The sequence below is a fragment of the Taudactylus pleione genome, unplaced genomic scaffold (genome assembly GCF_031769625.1).
Source record: "Taudactylus pleione unplaced genomic scaffold, aTauple2 ptg000327l, whole genome shotgun sequence".
Lineage (NCBI taxonomy): Eukaryota > Metazoa > Chordata > Amphibia > Anura > Myobatrachidae > Taudactylus > Taudactylus pleione.
Genome location: NW_028284728.1, coordinates 592,691 through 605,616, shown reverse-complemented (window position 1 = coordinate 605,616; position 12,926 = coordinate 592,691). Strand labels below are relative to the sequence as shown.

The window sequence follows — 12,926 nt, the reverse complement described above, 5'->3', positions numbered from 1 at the left end:
TCTGCTGACTCTGCAGGGGAGGAACCAGTACATCCGGCTGAGGACCCTGCAGAAGCCAGTCCAGGGCGTGCCCCCTCGCAGGCAGTGGGCCTCCTCACAGAACTCAATTTTAAATCGGATTGCCATACGGAGATTCTGCAGAGGATGGACGCCAGTCTGATACGGGTGGCTGAGGCCCTGGAGCAAAATGCTGCGGCCAACGTGACCATTGGTCAGGCCCTGGCGGAAAATACCAGGGCCAACATCCGCATCGCCGATGCCCTGGAGCAGCTCGTTCGCCAGCACATGGTGGAGCCGACCTCCCTTCCTGCCGGAACATCCGGATCCACCACCTCTGGCACAACATCAGGCAATCCTCCAAATGTGCCTAGCCCTGTGCCTAGTCCAGAGGCCACAACATCTGCCTCTGGACAGGCCAGCCCGATGGCATCCCGGACCCGGTCTGGCGCCCACCCTCACCCAGCCAAACGGGCGAGAAAACGGTGACAGCAATGGCGACTTTTCCCACTTTCCTTCTGTGCTTGGCTCATATTCCTTTCTGGTCAAAACTTCCCTCTCCTTTCTTGTGAAATGTTTTTAAATTTTGTATTTACGCTTATGTTAGTAGTTATGTTTTTTTTTTTTTTGGATCATATATCTTGGCCACAAAAAAAGGCAATACAATATTAGGCCAATTTGTTTGTGTGTAAACAATAAATTAAAAACAAAACACTGACATTGTATTGTGACATTATTGTACAAATGGGTTACATTTAGTCCTGGCCTTAAACGCAAAAACTGACCCTCTTTAAAAAAAAAAAATGCCTCTTTAAGGAACGTTTAAAAAATCACATAGCGATGCAAATTCCACAGTAAACCAAAAAAAAGGGGAGCTAATTAAAAGATGATGACATTATTGTTACAATAGGCCATAACCACCAAATTGTGGCCAAAATAAAACCCCAAAAATGTACGCTAATTGATTGTGTAATCATGACATTAGCAGCTCTGATTTCCACCTGCGTACGCTTTTGTGCTATCCCAAAAAACTGCTTTCCAAACACATACCAAGCCGGATTTCAATCCAACACTAATTACTTTACTGACCAGCCGCGATTAATCGCTGCACCATCGTGGAGTCCCGGGACGGAGGAGAAGGCCATCGCCAATGTGGTCGAGTAATCCTGACCCTAAGCTGTGCGAGCATTTTGAAGGGAAAGCGGATGTTTCAGTGACGTATGAGACGGTCCGAACACATTTGACGTTCGCATCTGCTAATGTATGTACGCCCCAAAAACGCCTCGCCACGCCTGCGTTTTTTCATCTCCACCCCCGTCAACACCCAAAAACGCCCTGTTCTGTCAATCACATTTGACATGTCACTTCCTGTACGCTATTTTAGGAACGAGAGAAAAAAAGCTCGCAATCTGCCGTACGCACATGCGCGGTGTAACACCGACGCATGCGCGGTTAGTCAACATCGGAACGCAACGAGCGTACTGTTGTTAACGTGCGGCTCTGAATGAGGGCCAAAGTCTTCTAGAAACATCTTTAAAGCGCAGTTTGTGTTGGCAATAATACTGTCATAGTAATGGAGCAATTCTCAGTTTCAACATGAAATCACATCCTGCAAATATGATGTTAGAGGAGGAGGAGGAGGAGGAAGCTGTGTAATGTAGAAAGGTGGAAACAGACTCAGAGACCGGAGGATCCCTCTAACTCAGCACAAGATGAGGAGCTGCTGGCTGCCTCTGCTCTTACTCTCTGCAGTCACATTAGACACCTGTCTCTCACAGTCTCGGGAACGTGACACCCAGGATGAAACACGGATAATAGAGGCTGTGAAACGCTTCAACGTGGAGGAAAATGTCCTGTATTTATATAAACCCTTGTATGATGTCCCCCCTGTACTCTTGAAGGTACAGTATGGGGGCAATTGCAGTGTAATATCTGGGGTGCTAAAATATATTAATTGCAGCACAGCTGTTACATACCTTGTGGGAGATTTACTAAGCTGCGTTTCTGCCACACTCTATGTTTTCATGCACTTTGATGTGTGGTTTGTAAGCTAAGCTCTTTACTGATTGGCAAGAAAACACATGACCATAACCTGCCGCCCCTATTGGTCAGACTCGCCTACCCTTCCCAACGGCCGGGAGGTGATTGACAGCACGCCCCCTTTGGTGGGCGTGCCGGGGGCATGGCTGCCCAGACGGAGGTGTTCCCATGGGAATGCCTACCATCTGGGGCTGGCCCCACTGACATCTCTAGCGATGTCAGTGGGAATGCTTTTGGCTCTGATAGAGCCAAAAGCACTCCAGGGCTTGCGGCAGTGAGACCCTACCGCAAGGGTCTTGTTGCAAGCCCAATGGTCGCGATGGTCTTGACCATCGCAACCATCATTTTGGCCACTTGCTAAAGCTGTGGGTGGTCACACACAGATATGCGAGCGGCCAGGAGGCCGCTCCAAAAAGTAAGAGGGTCGGCCTTGATTCAGAGCAAGCACTCTGTCAGAGCGTCCGGCTCTGAATCAGGGCCACAGTGTAAGCGGTGAATAATACAGCAGTGGATGGATACAGTATGGCACTACAGAATACAATAGAACAGTAAGCCCTGACAGGCGGACCAATCATATACTGTACAGTATTGCAGAGTGTAAACAGTGGCTTCAATACAGGTATACAGTACTGTAGTAATTCTGCATGGCAGGCTATTTTGCAGTGATGTGCGGCACTCACACAGTGATGGCATGCTTTAGTAGTGGGGTTTTAGCAGCCTTCTATGAAATTGTCAATGAACCACAAATCTCAGCCCAGAAAGAGGTGTCTCTGGATTACAAACTGACTGTGCATTTTATGCTGCACACTTACGGCAATGTCGCCACTGCTGTGCCGCTTGGAGGTTGTACGACATGTCGCTAATCGGTACACATTAGTAAATGCTGGTCACTGCGGCACTGCAGAAAGTGGTGCGCGGCGCTCACACAGCAATGTGCGGCAATGTCGGCACTACTGTGCTGCTTGGAGTTTGTACAACACGTTGCTAATCCAGAGACACCTCTTTCTGGGCTAGCACTTGTAGCTCAGTGATGGATATATGCACCACTATTCAGACCTTACTACTTGTTCCTGAGACATGCCATAACTGCATGATTGCTGCATACCACTGAAGGCACTTATGGCTGTGTACAGGAGTGCCAAAATTGCTGCAAGTGTGCGGCATAAAATGCACAGTCAGTTTGTAATCCAGAGACACCTCTTTCTGGCCTGAGAATTGTAGTTCAGTGATGGATTTATGCAGTGCCCTTCAAACCCAACTGTTCATTTCTAAGGCATGTTATCAATGTGTTGATGCCGCACATCACAGCAGAACAATGTCGCATGGATGGGCACCGACTTTTCTAAAATGAGCTGTTACCTTGCTGTTATGTGTATCTAGCATACTATACTGTAATAATGATGGCAGAACACATTAATGAATTGTTTATTAAAAGTGTACTCAGGATTCGCACACCGAATGATTGAATCCTTTATTACACTCTCAATTACAGCTCTCGATCCATGACAACTATAGTGTACCGAATGACAGGTTTAGTCAGCCTATCAGTGGCGGTACTACATACATTGCATTGTATATTTTAACGCATGCCCAGTGCAGTTTAGGAAAAACAACATCTGGTGGACAGAAAGTTGTATTACACTCTCCGACACTTACGATGTGACTCAACACGCCATGTAACAGTGCGACGAGCAGGGTGCAGTACATGGAGTATGGAGCAAAGATGTACCAGGACACATCTGTAGGTTCCTCCCTAATTAATATTTACCTAAAATCTTTTGGTCTTATCCCTACATAATCCAATGAAAATTGGTGAGTTTAGTGTCAGAGAGCCTGGCTGCATGCTAGGCGGGCAGCCAATCAGGAGTGGTCTCTTGCATCACTCAGCCAATCACAGATAGACAATTAGATGGCTTATTATGCTGCCAATTGGATTATGCTAGAACAAGATAGAAAGTAGATTAATTAGGTACTGTAGCTTTCTGTGCATTAAGAAAGGAGGTGCCCTGTGTACAGTATGTGTGTTGCCCCCCCCCCCTCTTGCTGGTGCAGGTGCCTAAAAGACTCTCACACTTTGCCAGAGTCTACTGCAAATTGGAATATCTCTGGGGAATTGGTACTAGAGCCCAGGGCAGTAAGGAGGGTGGTTGGCTCTGGGGGTGGCACCATCACAGCCCCTGCATCTGGCTAGCAGGATGCCATTCCAGCCAGTATTAGTGCTGCAGTGCCAGCTGGGGTAACTATCAGATGCTCCATCCATGGACCCTGCAGCCTATACAGCTGCTCGGAGTGTCCTTAGGATGCTCTGACCAGTGTGTGCTGCTCCGGTCATGGCACTTCAACCCACCAGCCTCCTGGGGTGCAGCCTTATGACAAATTGTGTTCAGGGTAGGTGGCAGCAATAGCAGAGGACACACTGAAGCCCTGTTATTGGGAAGTTGGTGCCATTTTCCCAGTGGTTTGTCTACTTTGCATGAGCAGAACTATGGGAAAATAGGACCATGGTAATTTTTCTGGTGATTTCTGCAGCATTGGCAGAGAAGTACATGTAGTCTATGGGGGCAGGATGGAAGGTATGGGCGCAGCTGGACCCAGGAGCCCATGTGTACTTCACACTCTACATGCCTTTGCTAAAGAAAATGCAACTACAAATCATATTAAAAAAATATAAATAGTGTCTTTTTGGTAATGACATCATCTACATCAAGAAATACTACTAATACTAATAATAATAGTTTATCTGGTTTGATTATGTACAGTATTGGGGTAAAGCTTCCCAATCTCATAGAAATCCTCCACATTTTAAAAATATTCTTCATAACAGTCCAGGGAAAAAGTTAAATGTGCTGAACAGATATAGAAAGTAGATTATCAGTGAACCAAGTAATTACCAACGCGTTTCATCCACTTCATCAGGGAAGTGGAGATAGGGGTCTCCTGTTCTTCTTAAAATACCCCAATTATTAATTATATTACTTCTCCCATATCTACAGTTAAAGGAAATAGACAAAACAAAAGTGTCTTTAACATGTTTTTTTGTGAACTACAAATACTAGGAAAGTAGTGAAAATGAAATAACAATGTATATAAATGTGCCTGATATATTGATCTTTAAGTAACTGCTGTTTCCACTATTGAGAAAAGATTTGATTCCCTCACCACAAAACCAAACCTTTAGCTATAGTAGATACTACACATTTTCCCACAATCAAACCACAGGAAATTCATTGATCTCTACACAGCATTAATAAGTGGAATCATTTATACTCACTGGCATTTAATTTACTGGTGTTATATAGGGTCCAAGTGGCCCAAATTCACAATGCAATATACAAATACATTACAACGATATATGAAATATCACATGCAGGGACAGAATTGGAGGAAAAGCTCTGTCCCTGCGAATCCTCTCCCCACGCTTCTTAGGGTATTTTTTGCAAACAATTCCCTGAGACTTTGACGGTGTATACACCACCGGCTAAGTCTCCCCCTACCCACACTGCTAAGCATACGCTTACCTCTTTTCAGGTGATCCAGTGAGCTCCATGGTGATCTGGTCATCTGATTGCTCTCCTCTGCCAACTGATCTGTACTGTAAAGTGAGATTCCAGCTGGTACTTCATAGTATGTAATTTAACAGTGTTCAGGGGACCGGGGCACCTCACTGGATCACTTAATGGAGGTACATTTTTTATTTTATTTTTCAACTATTTTTTTCACTGTGATTAGCCTGTGGTTTATAAGACACACATGGCTGATCACAGAAGTCTACTTCAGGCCCTGAATTTCCTGTCAGCATGCAGGGAAGGTTCAACTGGAATAGATAAAATGGAGGGATGTCTTGATAACATCATCTTAAGATAGTGTTATTATAGCAGGACAGTCTCCAGTGTTTTTTTTTACAATTTTATTTTACTAAATTTGAGCAGATCACATTTCCCACTACAAATATGGGAAATGCAAATTGATTACTAAAATAATGCGACTTTAAGGGCTTGGAGGAGAATTTGGTGAATTGTCCTCCAATTGCCCTTTCATCCATTGGTTTGTTACTAAAATAATGTGAAAAGGGGGTGAAAACACCCAAATTTTACCAACATTAAAACTCTTGTATAGCTCATTTTAGGATTCACAAGTTAGTATGAGGCATTATTGCATTTGCAGAGCTCAGATTCTTACATTTACAAATAATCTCTTATTAGGAGGAAAAACATTCCCAGTCATTGGGGGTCATGATACAGGAAACTGTGTGCCCCAAATCTGCCAGAGGGGAATTAGCACTGTGTGATTACAAACCAGATGGGGTGAGTATTATATCACAATATTTAGGTGGTAAATAATGTATTAATCTTCTTACAAAGTGGGTTATGTACCGTATTGTAGTCAATAAGGAATTTTAATTTTAAAATATATGCCAGTCATAGTTAGCAATTTTCGAAGATGATGCATAAGTATAAAATATTCTTAGTTGGAAATGAAATGAAGACAACTTTCTAAGATGATGCATTATTCCAGCTGATACAGTGAATGAAATCTGTATTTCTCAGACACATGAATAAAAATTTAATTTCCTGGCCACATACTAATTTGAGGATCACTGTCCGTAGCTGCAGTGGTGTCACAAGGGGGGTGTGTGCCACCCGGGTGTCACCCTCCAAGGGGGTGACACCAAAGACCGCACACTTCCCCGCCGTAACACAGCTGAGCAGACAGCAGAACTGCCGAGAGGGGGTGGAGCACAACAGTAGCCACTGCAAGGTCCCGGGAAGGGGATCCGCCTGCTGCCCGCCCATTTCCCACCCTCTTCCACGGCCACCATCCATCCCAGCTGCTGTGCTTAAAAGTTTTTTTTTCTTTTAAAGAAGGCGCACGGTGTGTGACGTCATGGCATCAATCTGCGCCGCCGCTGCTGGAGGAGAGAAGCCCGCCCGCCGCTGCTGGAGGAGAGGAGCCCGCCCGCCACTGCTGGAGGAGAGGAGCCCGCCCGACACTGCTGGAGGAGAGGAGCCCGCCCTCCGCTGCTGGAGGAGAGGAGCCCGCCTGACACTGCTGGAAGAGAGGAGCCCGCCCGTCGCTGCTGGAGGAGAGGAGCCTGCCCGTCGCTGCTGGAGGAGAGGAGCCCGCCCGTCATTGCTGGAGGAGAGAAGCCCGCCCACCGCTGCTGGAGGAGAGGAGCCCGCCCGCCGCTGCTGGAGGAGAGGAGCCCGCCCGACACTGCTGGAAGAGAGGAGCCCACCCGACACTGCTGGAAGAGAGGAGCCCGCCCGTCACTGCTGGAGTAGAGGAGCCCGCCCGTCGCTGCTGGAGGAGAGGAGCCCGCCCGCCGCTGCTGGAGGAGGAGCCCGCCCGCCGCTGCTGGAGGAGAGGAGCCCACCCACCACTGCTGGAGGAGAGGAGCCCGCCCGCCGCTGCTGGAGGAGAGGAGCCCGCCGCTGCTCGAGGAGAGGAGCCCACCCGACACTGCTGGAAGAGAGGAGCCCGCCCACCGCTGCTGGAGGAGAGGAGCCCACCCACCACTGCTAGAGGAGAGGAGCCTGCCCACCGCTGCTGGAGGAGAGGAGCATGCTGCCCGCTGCCACTGCTGCTGGAAGAGAGGAGCAAACCTGCCGCTGCTGGAAGAGAGGAGCCATCAAGGTAAGGGAAGCGAGAGTGCTGCTGGGGACAGAAGTAGGGCTGACTGGCTGGGGACAGAAGTGGGACTGACTGGCTGGGGACAGAAGAGGGGGTGGCTGGCTGGGGACAGAAGAGGGGGTGGCTGGCTGGGGACAGAAGAGGGGGTGGCTGGCTGGGGACAACAGTGGGGGTCACTGGCTAGGGACAGAAGAGGGGGTGGCTGGCTGGGGACAGAAATGGGGGTGGCTGGCTGGGGACCTCCGCTAACACTTACCTCTGTGACTCCGGTCATCTGATCACTGGGCTCCTGTTCTGTCGGCCGGGACTTTAAGTGCAAAACAGAAAAAGAAACATCCAGCGCTAACCCGGAAGAGAGGATCAGGTATTAGTGCAGCAGTAAAAAGGAGGCATTTGCCAACCTCACTAGAAAAATCAAAAACACAAAAAAACTGCGCTTAAATACCCTTACTGGGACATTATGTCCCAGCACGGGTATTTAGGTGCAGTTTTATTGTGTTTTAGTGACTTTAACTGCATCTAAGTTCACAGGACATTTCAGATGACCAGGTCACAGGGGAACTCACCGATCACTGGTCCCAGGGTGCAGGTAATTTTTTTATTTTCTGTTATAACATTTGTTTTTCACTGTGATCAGTCTGTGGTCTATCAGACACACATGGCTGATCACAGAAGCTTTCCCCAGTCTCTGTTCTCCCTGTCAGAAGGCAGGGAGGGCTGAGCCGGAGCAGGGAACCCTGCATAACGCCATCTTCAGATAGCATTATTATTGCAGTCCTCCCTCCAGGTATATTTTTTACAGTTTCTTTAAATAAATTTGAATCAGATCGCATTTCCCATTTCCAATTTAAGGGCTTGGTGGAATTTTTTCACTAAAATTCCTACAAAAGTCCTTTGATACATTTAAGTGATACTAAAATAATGTGAGGACATGAAAACACCCATTTTCACATTATTTTAGTAAAAAAAAAAGATTGATAATAGGCCCCTACACACTACACGATATTGCTAACGATTTGGACAATTCTGACGCATTGGAACGAGAAACCGTCAATATCATGAAGTGTGTATGCACTACATAACATAGTGCGCACTCCCATGGGGTCGTCAGCCGCATCGCCTGATCTTTTGTATATTCAGGAAGATCAGGCGATGCGGCTGACGATCCCATGCAGTGCTATGTGGCGGGGGCCGGCATATTGGGCGGTTGGGCACCGGACAGCCCAATGTGTGTATGGACTGCCCTCTATGTCGGCCCGGCGGCGTTGGAATCGTGGGTCACATCGGTGAGTACACTATCGTTCAGTGTGTACCCAGCTTTAGACCCGTACTGTTAGGTTGAGAACTATTTTTTCCCCTCTGTGATTTATGTGTTTAATGTATACCTGTAGGGTAATTATCCTTTTGTGATACTTTTTTTTATTCCTGGATTCCATACAGACTGTCACTTCCAATGCATTATTAATGTTTTGTAGTGAAAGTAAACTGAATTGATTGATTGATTCAAAAAGATTCCTGATTCTTTTACACTTTTCCAAGGGGACGGGTCATTTGTGCGAGGTGGCAGCAATTTGAAATGTAGTTAATAAGAAAATGAAATGAAACAAAATATACTATATATATATACTGTGTATATATATATATATATATATATATACTATAAGTCTGTGAGGTTACAGAATATGTGAGCTGCGCTGCTCCCTGTCTGAGCCCCTTGCAGACCATCTGGTGTCCAATAGTCTGTTCAGATAATGTGCTGTTGGGGATAAGGGACCGGACCACTTTGGTCATTTTGCTTTATTGGATTTTGCAGGATGTTAAAGCTTGTACTGTTCGCTTGGCTGAGAAGAATGCGGATATGATAATATGCTCCAGTCTGACCAAGGTAAGTCATTAACGGTCACATATACAAGTTCCAAACTGTGGGCTGTATGGCCATTTTTATTGAGGGGTGCATGAGTTTGCAGAACACACTGTGATGTCTGTGGAGATAGGGGTGCCAGAATGAGATCGCAGTACAGCTGACCAACTGCCACCCAGGGTAAATGGCCAGAAGCTCACAAGGGTGGCAGTTCTATATATTAATCAGCTCCATGGGGAGAAAAACGCTATATACTGTAGTGTAGTTTGCTTTGAAAGTCATCTATTACACTGGTCACGCTGTGCTGTCTATTGCTGTGGGTAGTTTTGTGCAGCTTTGTAAATATGGTGCATAATCAGTACGGTGGATGTAGGCTGTGCTGCAGGGCCACCTACCTGCTTGCTGTGCTATATCCCTATTTGGGTGCTGTTAATTTTGCAAGGCATGTGAGTTGGCTGCAAGCTGTTCCATGACATTTTATTTTGTGGTTGGGCCTATTGTAGAGATTCCTTGTCGATGGCTCTTTGAAGCATGCCCAGTACGGTTAGAGAAGGACGCCATCTGCCATTTGAGGAGTGGTATTACACTCTCTCGCATCTTGGCACGTTATACTGCATCTTAGCATGCCGTGGCACGCCATGGTGCTCTGTGGTGTGCGCATAAGGGTATTTATACCCTCTGAAAATGTCACCATGTTTCTTATTTATTTATTATTTATTTATTAACAGTTTCTTATATAGCGCAGCATATTCCGTTGTGTTTTACAATTGGGAACATTAATAGAGCAAAACTGGGTAATAACAGACAGGTATATAGGTAGGAATCTTCAGGGAGTAGATGTAACAATAGAGTTATGTCAGTAGATTAATAATCTGCAGGATTTACCAGTAGTAGCGATAAGAACATAGGAACAGTGTAATAACAGCTGACATCATAGATTGTATCAATATATCTTGGCAGTTAGGTGAAATGACCTGATCACAATTAGTGTGAAATTTCATCGCAAGTCATCTTCAGTTTACCGGCCGTGGCCGCCAGATCTGTAGGTACAATAGTCGAGCAGTGCAAAAATGTCGCTAATTGTGCAGAGATTGGTCACTGAAACACATTTTTGGGGCATTCCTTGCTGGGGCACATGGAAATTTTTATTCTAAAAAAAAGACTTACACCAAGGTCTCTGGGATTTGTCCTATACTATAAATGTAAAGAATTCTGTGCATTCCAGTTGTACTTCTAAGGACTCTGTGGGAAACATTAATATAATATTTCCACATGTGATATAGACAGACCTGCTGTCCCCTCATCTCATTAGTAATGTATGACACATACGAGACTGAACCAAGCAGTATATTAGGAGAAGAATTGGAAATGTTCTATTTAATGAAAGTGGTGGATATGCTATAACATAGCAGGGGATTGCACTCTGATGTGATGTCACGCTTTGCCTCCTGGCAAACATCTTTGTATATGTTACTTGTGGAGGCGCCTCCTGAGAGTGAGAGATTAGGCATGCACAGCATATTGGCCTCTCATGCCAATTGATTACTTCCTCCCACTCCCGCCTCCAAGATTTTGCCCGCGCTGCTCCCCACCTTTGGAACTCTCTCCCGCTTCCCATCAGACTCTCCACCTCTCTACAATCCTTCAAACGGGCTCTCAAGACCCACTATTTCATCAAACCCTTCCAGCTCTCATCTTAACTTGCTGCTACATACTCCTTCACCCTTGTCTGTCTGTCCCTCCCCCTTAGAATGTAAGCTCCTATGAGCAGGGCCCTCTACCCTCTTGTGCTTCTCCTTACTCTACCTTCATCTGCTTCTTACTCTCTACCAGGGCACCTAACACTTGGTTGCTTTGCATTGTTGCTTATCTGGGTGTTATGGTCGCGAATGTAGCAATGTATATTATCCATGTCCTGTATTGTATTGTATTGTACTGTGCTGTACTGTACTGTAAGTGAATGTAAATCAACCTATTTGTTCATGTACTATGTAAGGCGCTGTGGAACACTTGTGGCGCCATATAAATAAACAATAATAATAATAATATTGTGGGGCTCATCACCATAAATGGAGACCAATGCTAGTAAATGTGGCCAGGAGTACTGAGAGGGAGGGAGCGGGTACTCATTACTCTGGCCTGGGCCAGTTGGAGCGGTCTGGTGGGGTCTTGCAGCACCCCACTATCACTGGAGGACTGACTGCTACTGCAGTAGCCTCTCTCTCCAGTCCAGCACACACACAGCAGTCAGCCCTCTCTTTCCCTGTGTGATGTGCTTGGGGGGGGGGGGGGGGTGATCGCACTTTTGGCTGCAAACATATTATATTTTTTCTTTTATGCAAAGAGGGGTCTGGCCACAACTACCCGACTTAACCATGCCCCCTCCCAGCACTGGGCCCGGCAGTGCTGTCAGCAGCCCTGAATGTGGCTAATGATTCAATTTATTATCCTTTACCCCCTGAGTTAAAATGCTTAGAAATAAAAAAAAAAAAAAAATTGTCCAAACTGGATTAGCAGCAGGTGATCTACAATTATTATTATTATTATTATTATTATTATTATTATTATTATTATTATTATTATTATTATTATTATTATTATTATTATTATCACCTACATGTATTATAAAAAAGAAGCTATATTTTACCACAATAGAAAGAAAAGTAATTTTCATGAATGCTACATATATATGTAATATATGTAAATATAATGCATCTGACAATCTATTTATTTCCTGTTACAGAATTCAAGAAGAAGATACATTGGGGGTGGAAGTGTTATTGGTTATTATCCAAGTCCAAAATGGTTGTAGACACCTACCTGAGGCGTATGATGTCACAGCTCCACCATTGTGCTATATATTGCAGTATATTACATGATAATGCTCTGCTGATTGATGGAGAGCTTGATGCTACCTAAACCAATAAAATAAAATCTTCTGCCCACTTGTCATTGGATTTGTCCATCTGATTACTGAGTAGTAGAACCTCGTTTTACCATTCAGATTAATTTTCCTCCATATCAGAGAAAGGGGACATTGTGTAGCCAGCAGACAGCAGAGACAGCCAATATGTAAGATAATGCAGACTATCAATCCACTAGGAACCAGCCAGCCCCAGTCGTGGCTACAGCGCCAGGTTTTGTATTGTCTCGGCCATATTGTAGAACATGTCATGTTATGGTTGTTGGCATCCTCACTTCCTGTGATGTGGGAGAGTAAGTGCTGCAGTGTTAACAAGGGGCACTGAGGGGAAATGGGGTACTGATTGGAAGAGCCCAGTGGGCACCTTTGCCAAGCATAGTGTTTTTACTGTAACAACCCTGAAATAATTGCTATGACTATTCAGTGTTCTTCCGCTGGGTACAATGGGTAGTGATGAGGTAGTGCACACCTGCT

At 45.6% G+C, this 12,926-nt stretch overlaps 1 protein-coding gene across 1 annotated transcript; it reads left to right on the top strand.

Annotated features, from left to right (window-relative positions):
• Positions 1 to 1,673: 1,673 nt before the first annotated feature.
• Positions 1,674 to 12,467, top strand: LOC148509397 (antibacterial peptide PMAP-23-like). The gene is made up of 4 exons (XM_088443120.1): positions 1,674 to 1,898; positions 6,240 to 6,341; positions 9,482 to 9,553; positions 12,273 to 12,467. Exons 1-4 carry the CDS (start codon positions 1,710 to 1,712, stop codon positions 12,339 to 12,341), a joined length of 432 nt encoding a protein of 143 aa, XP_088299246.1. The 5' UTR covers positions 1,674 to 1,709; the 3' UTR covers positions 12,342 to 12,467.
• Positions 12,468 to 12,926: the final 459 nt, after the last annotated feature.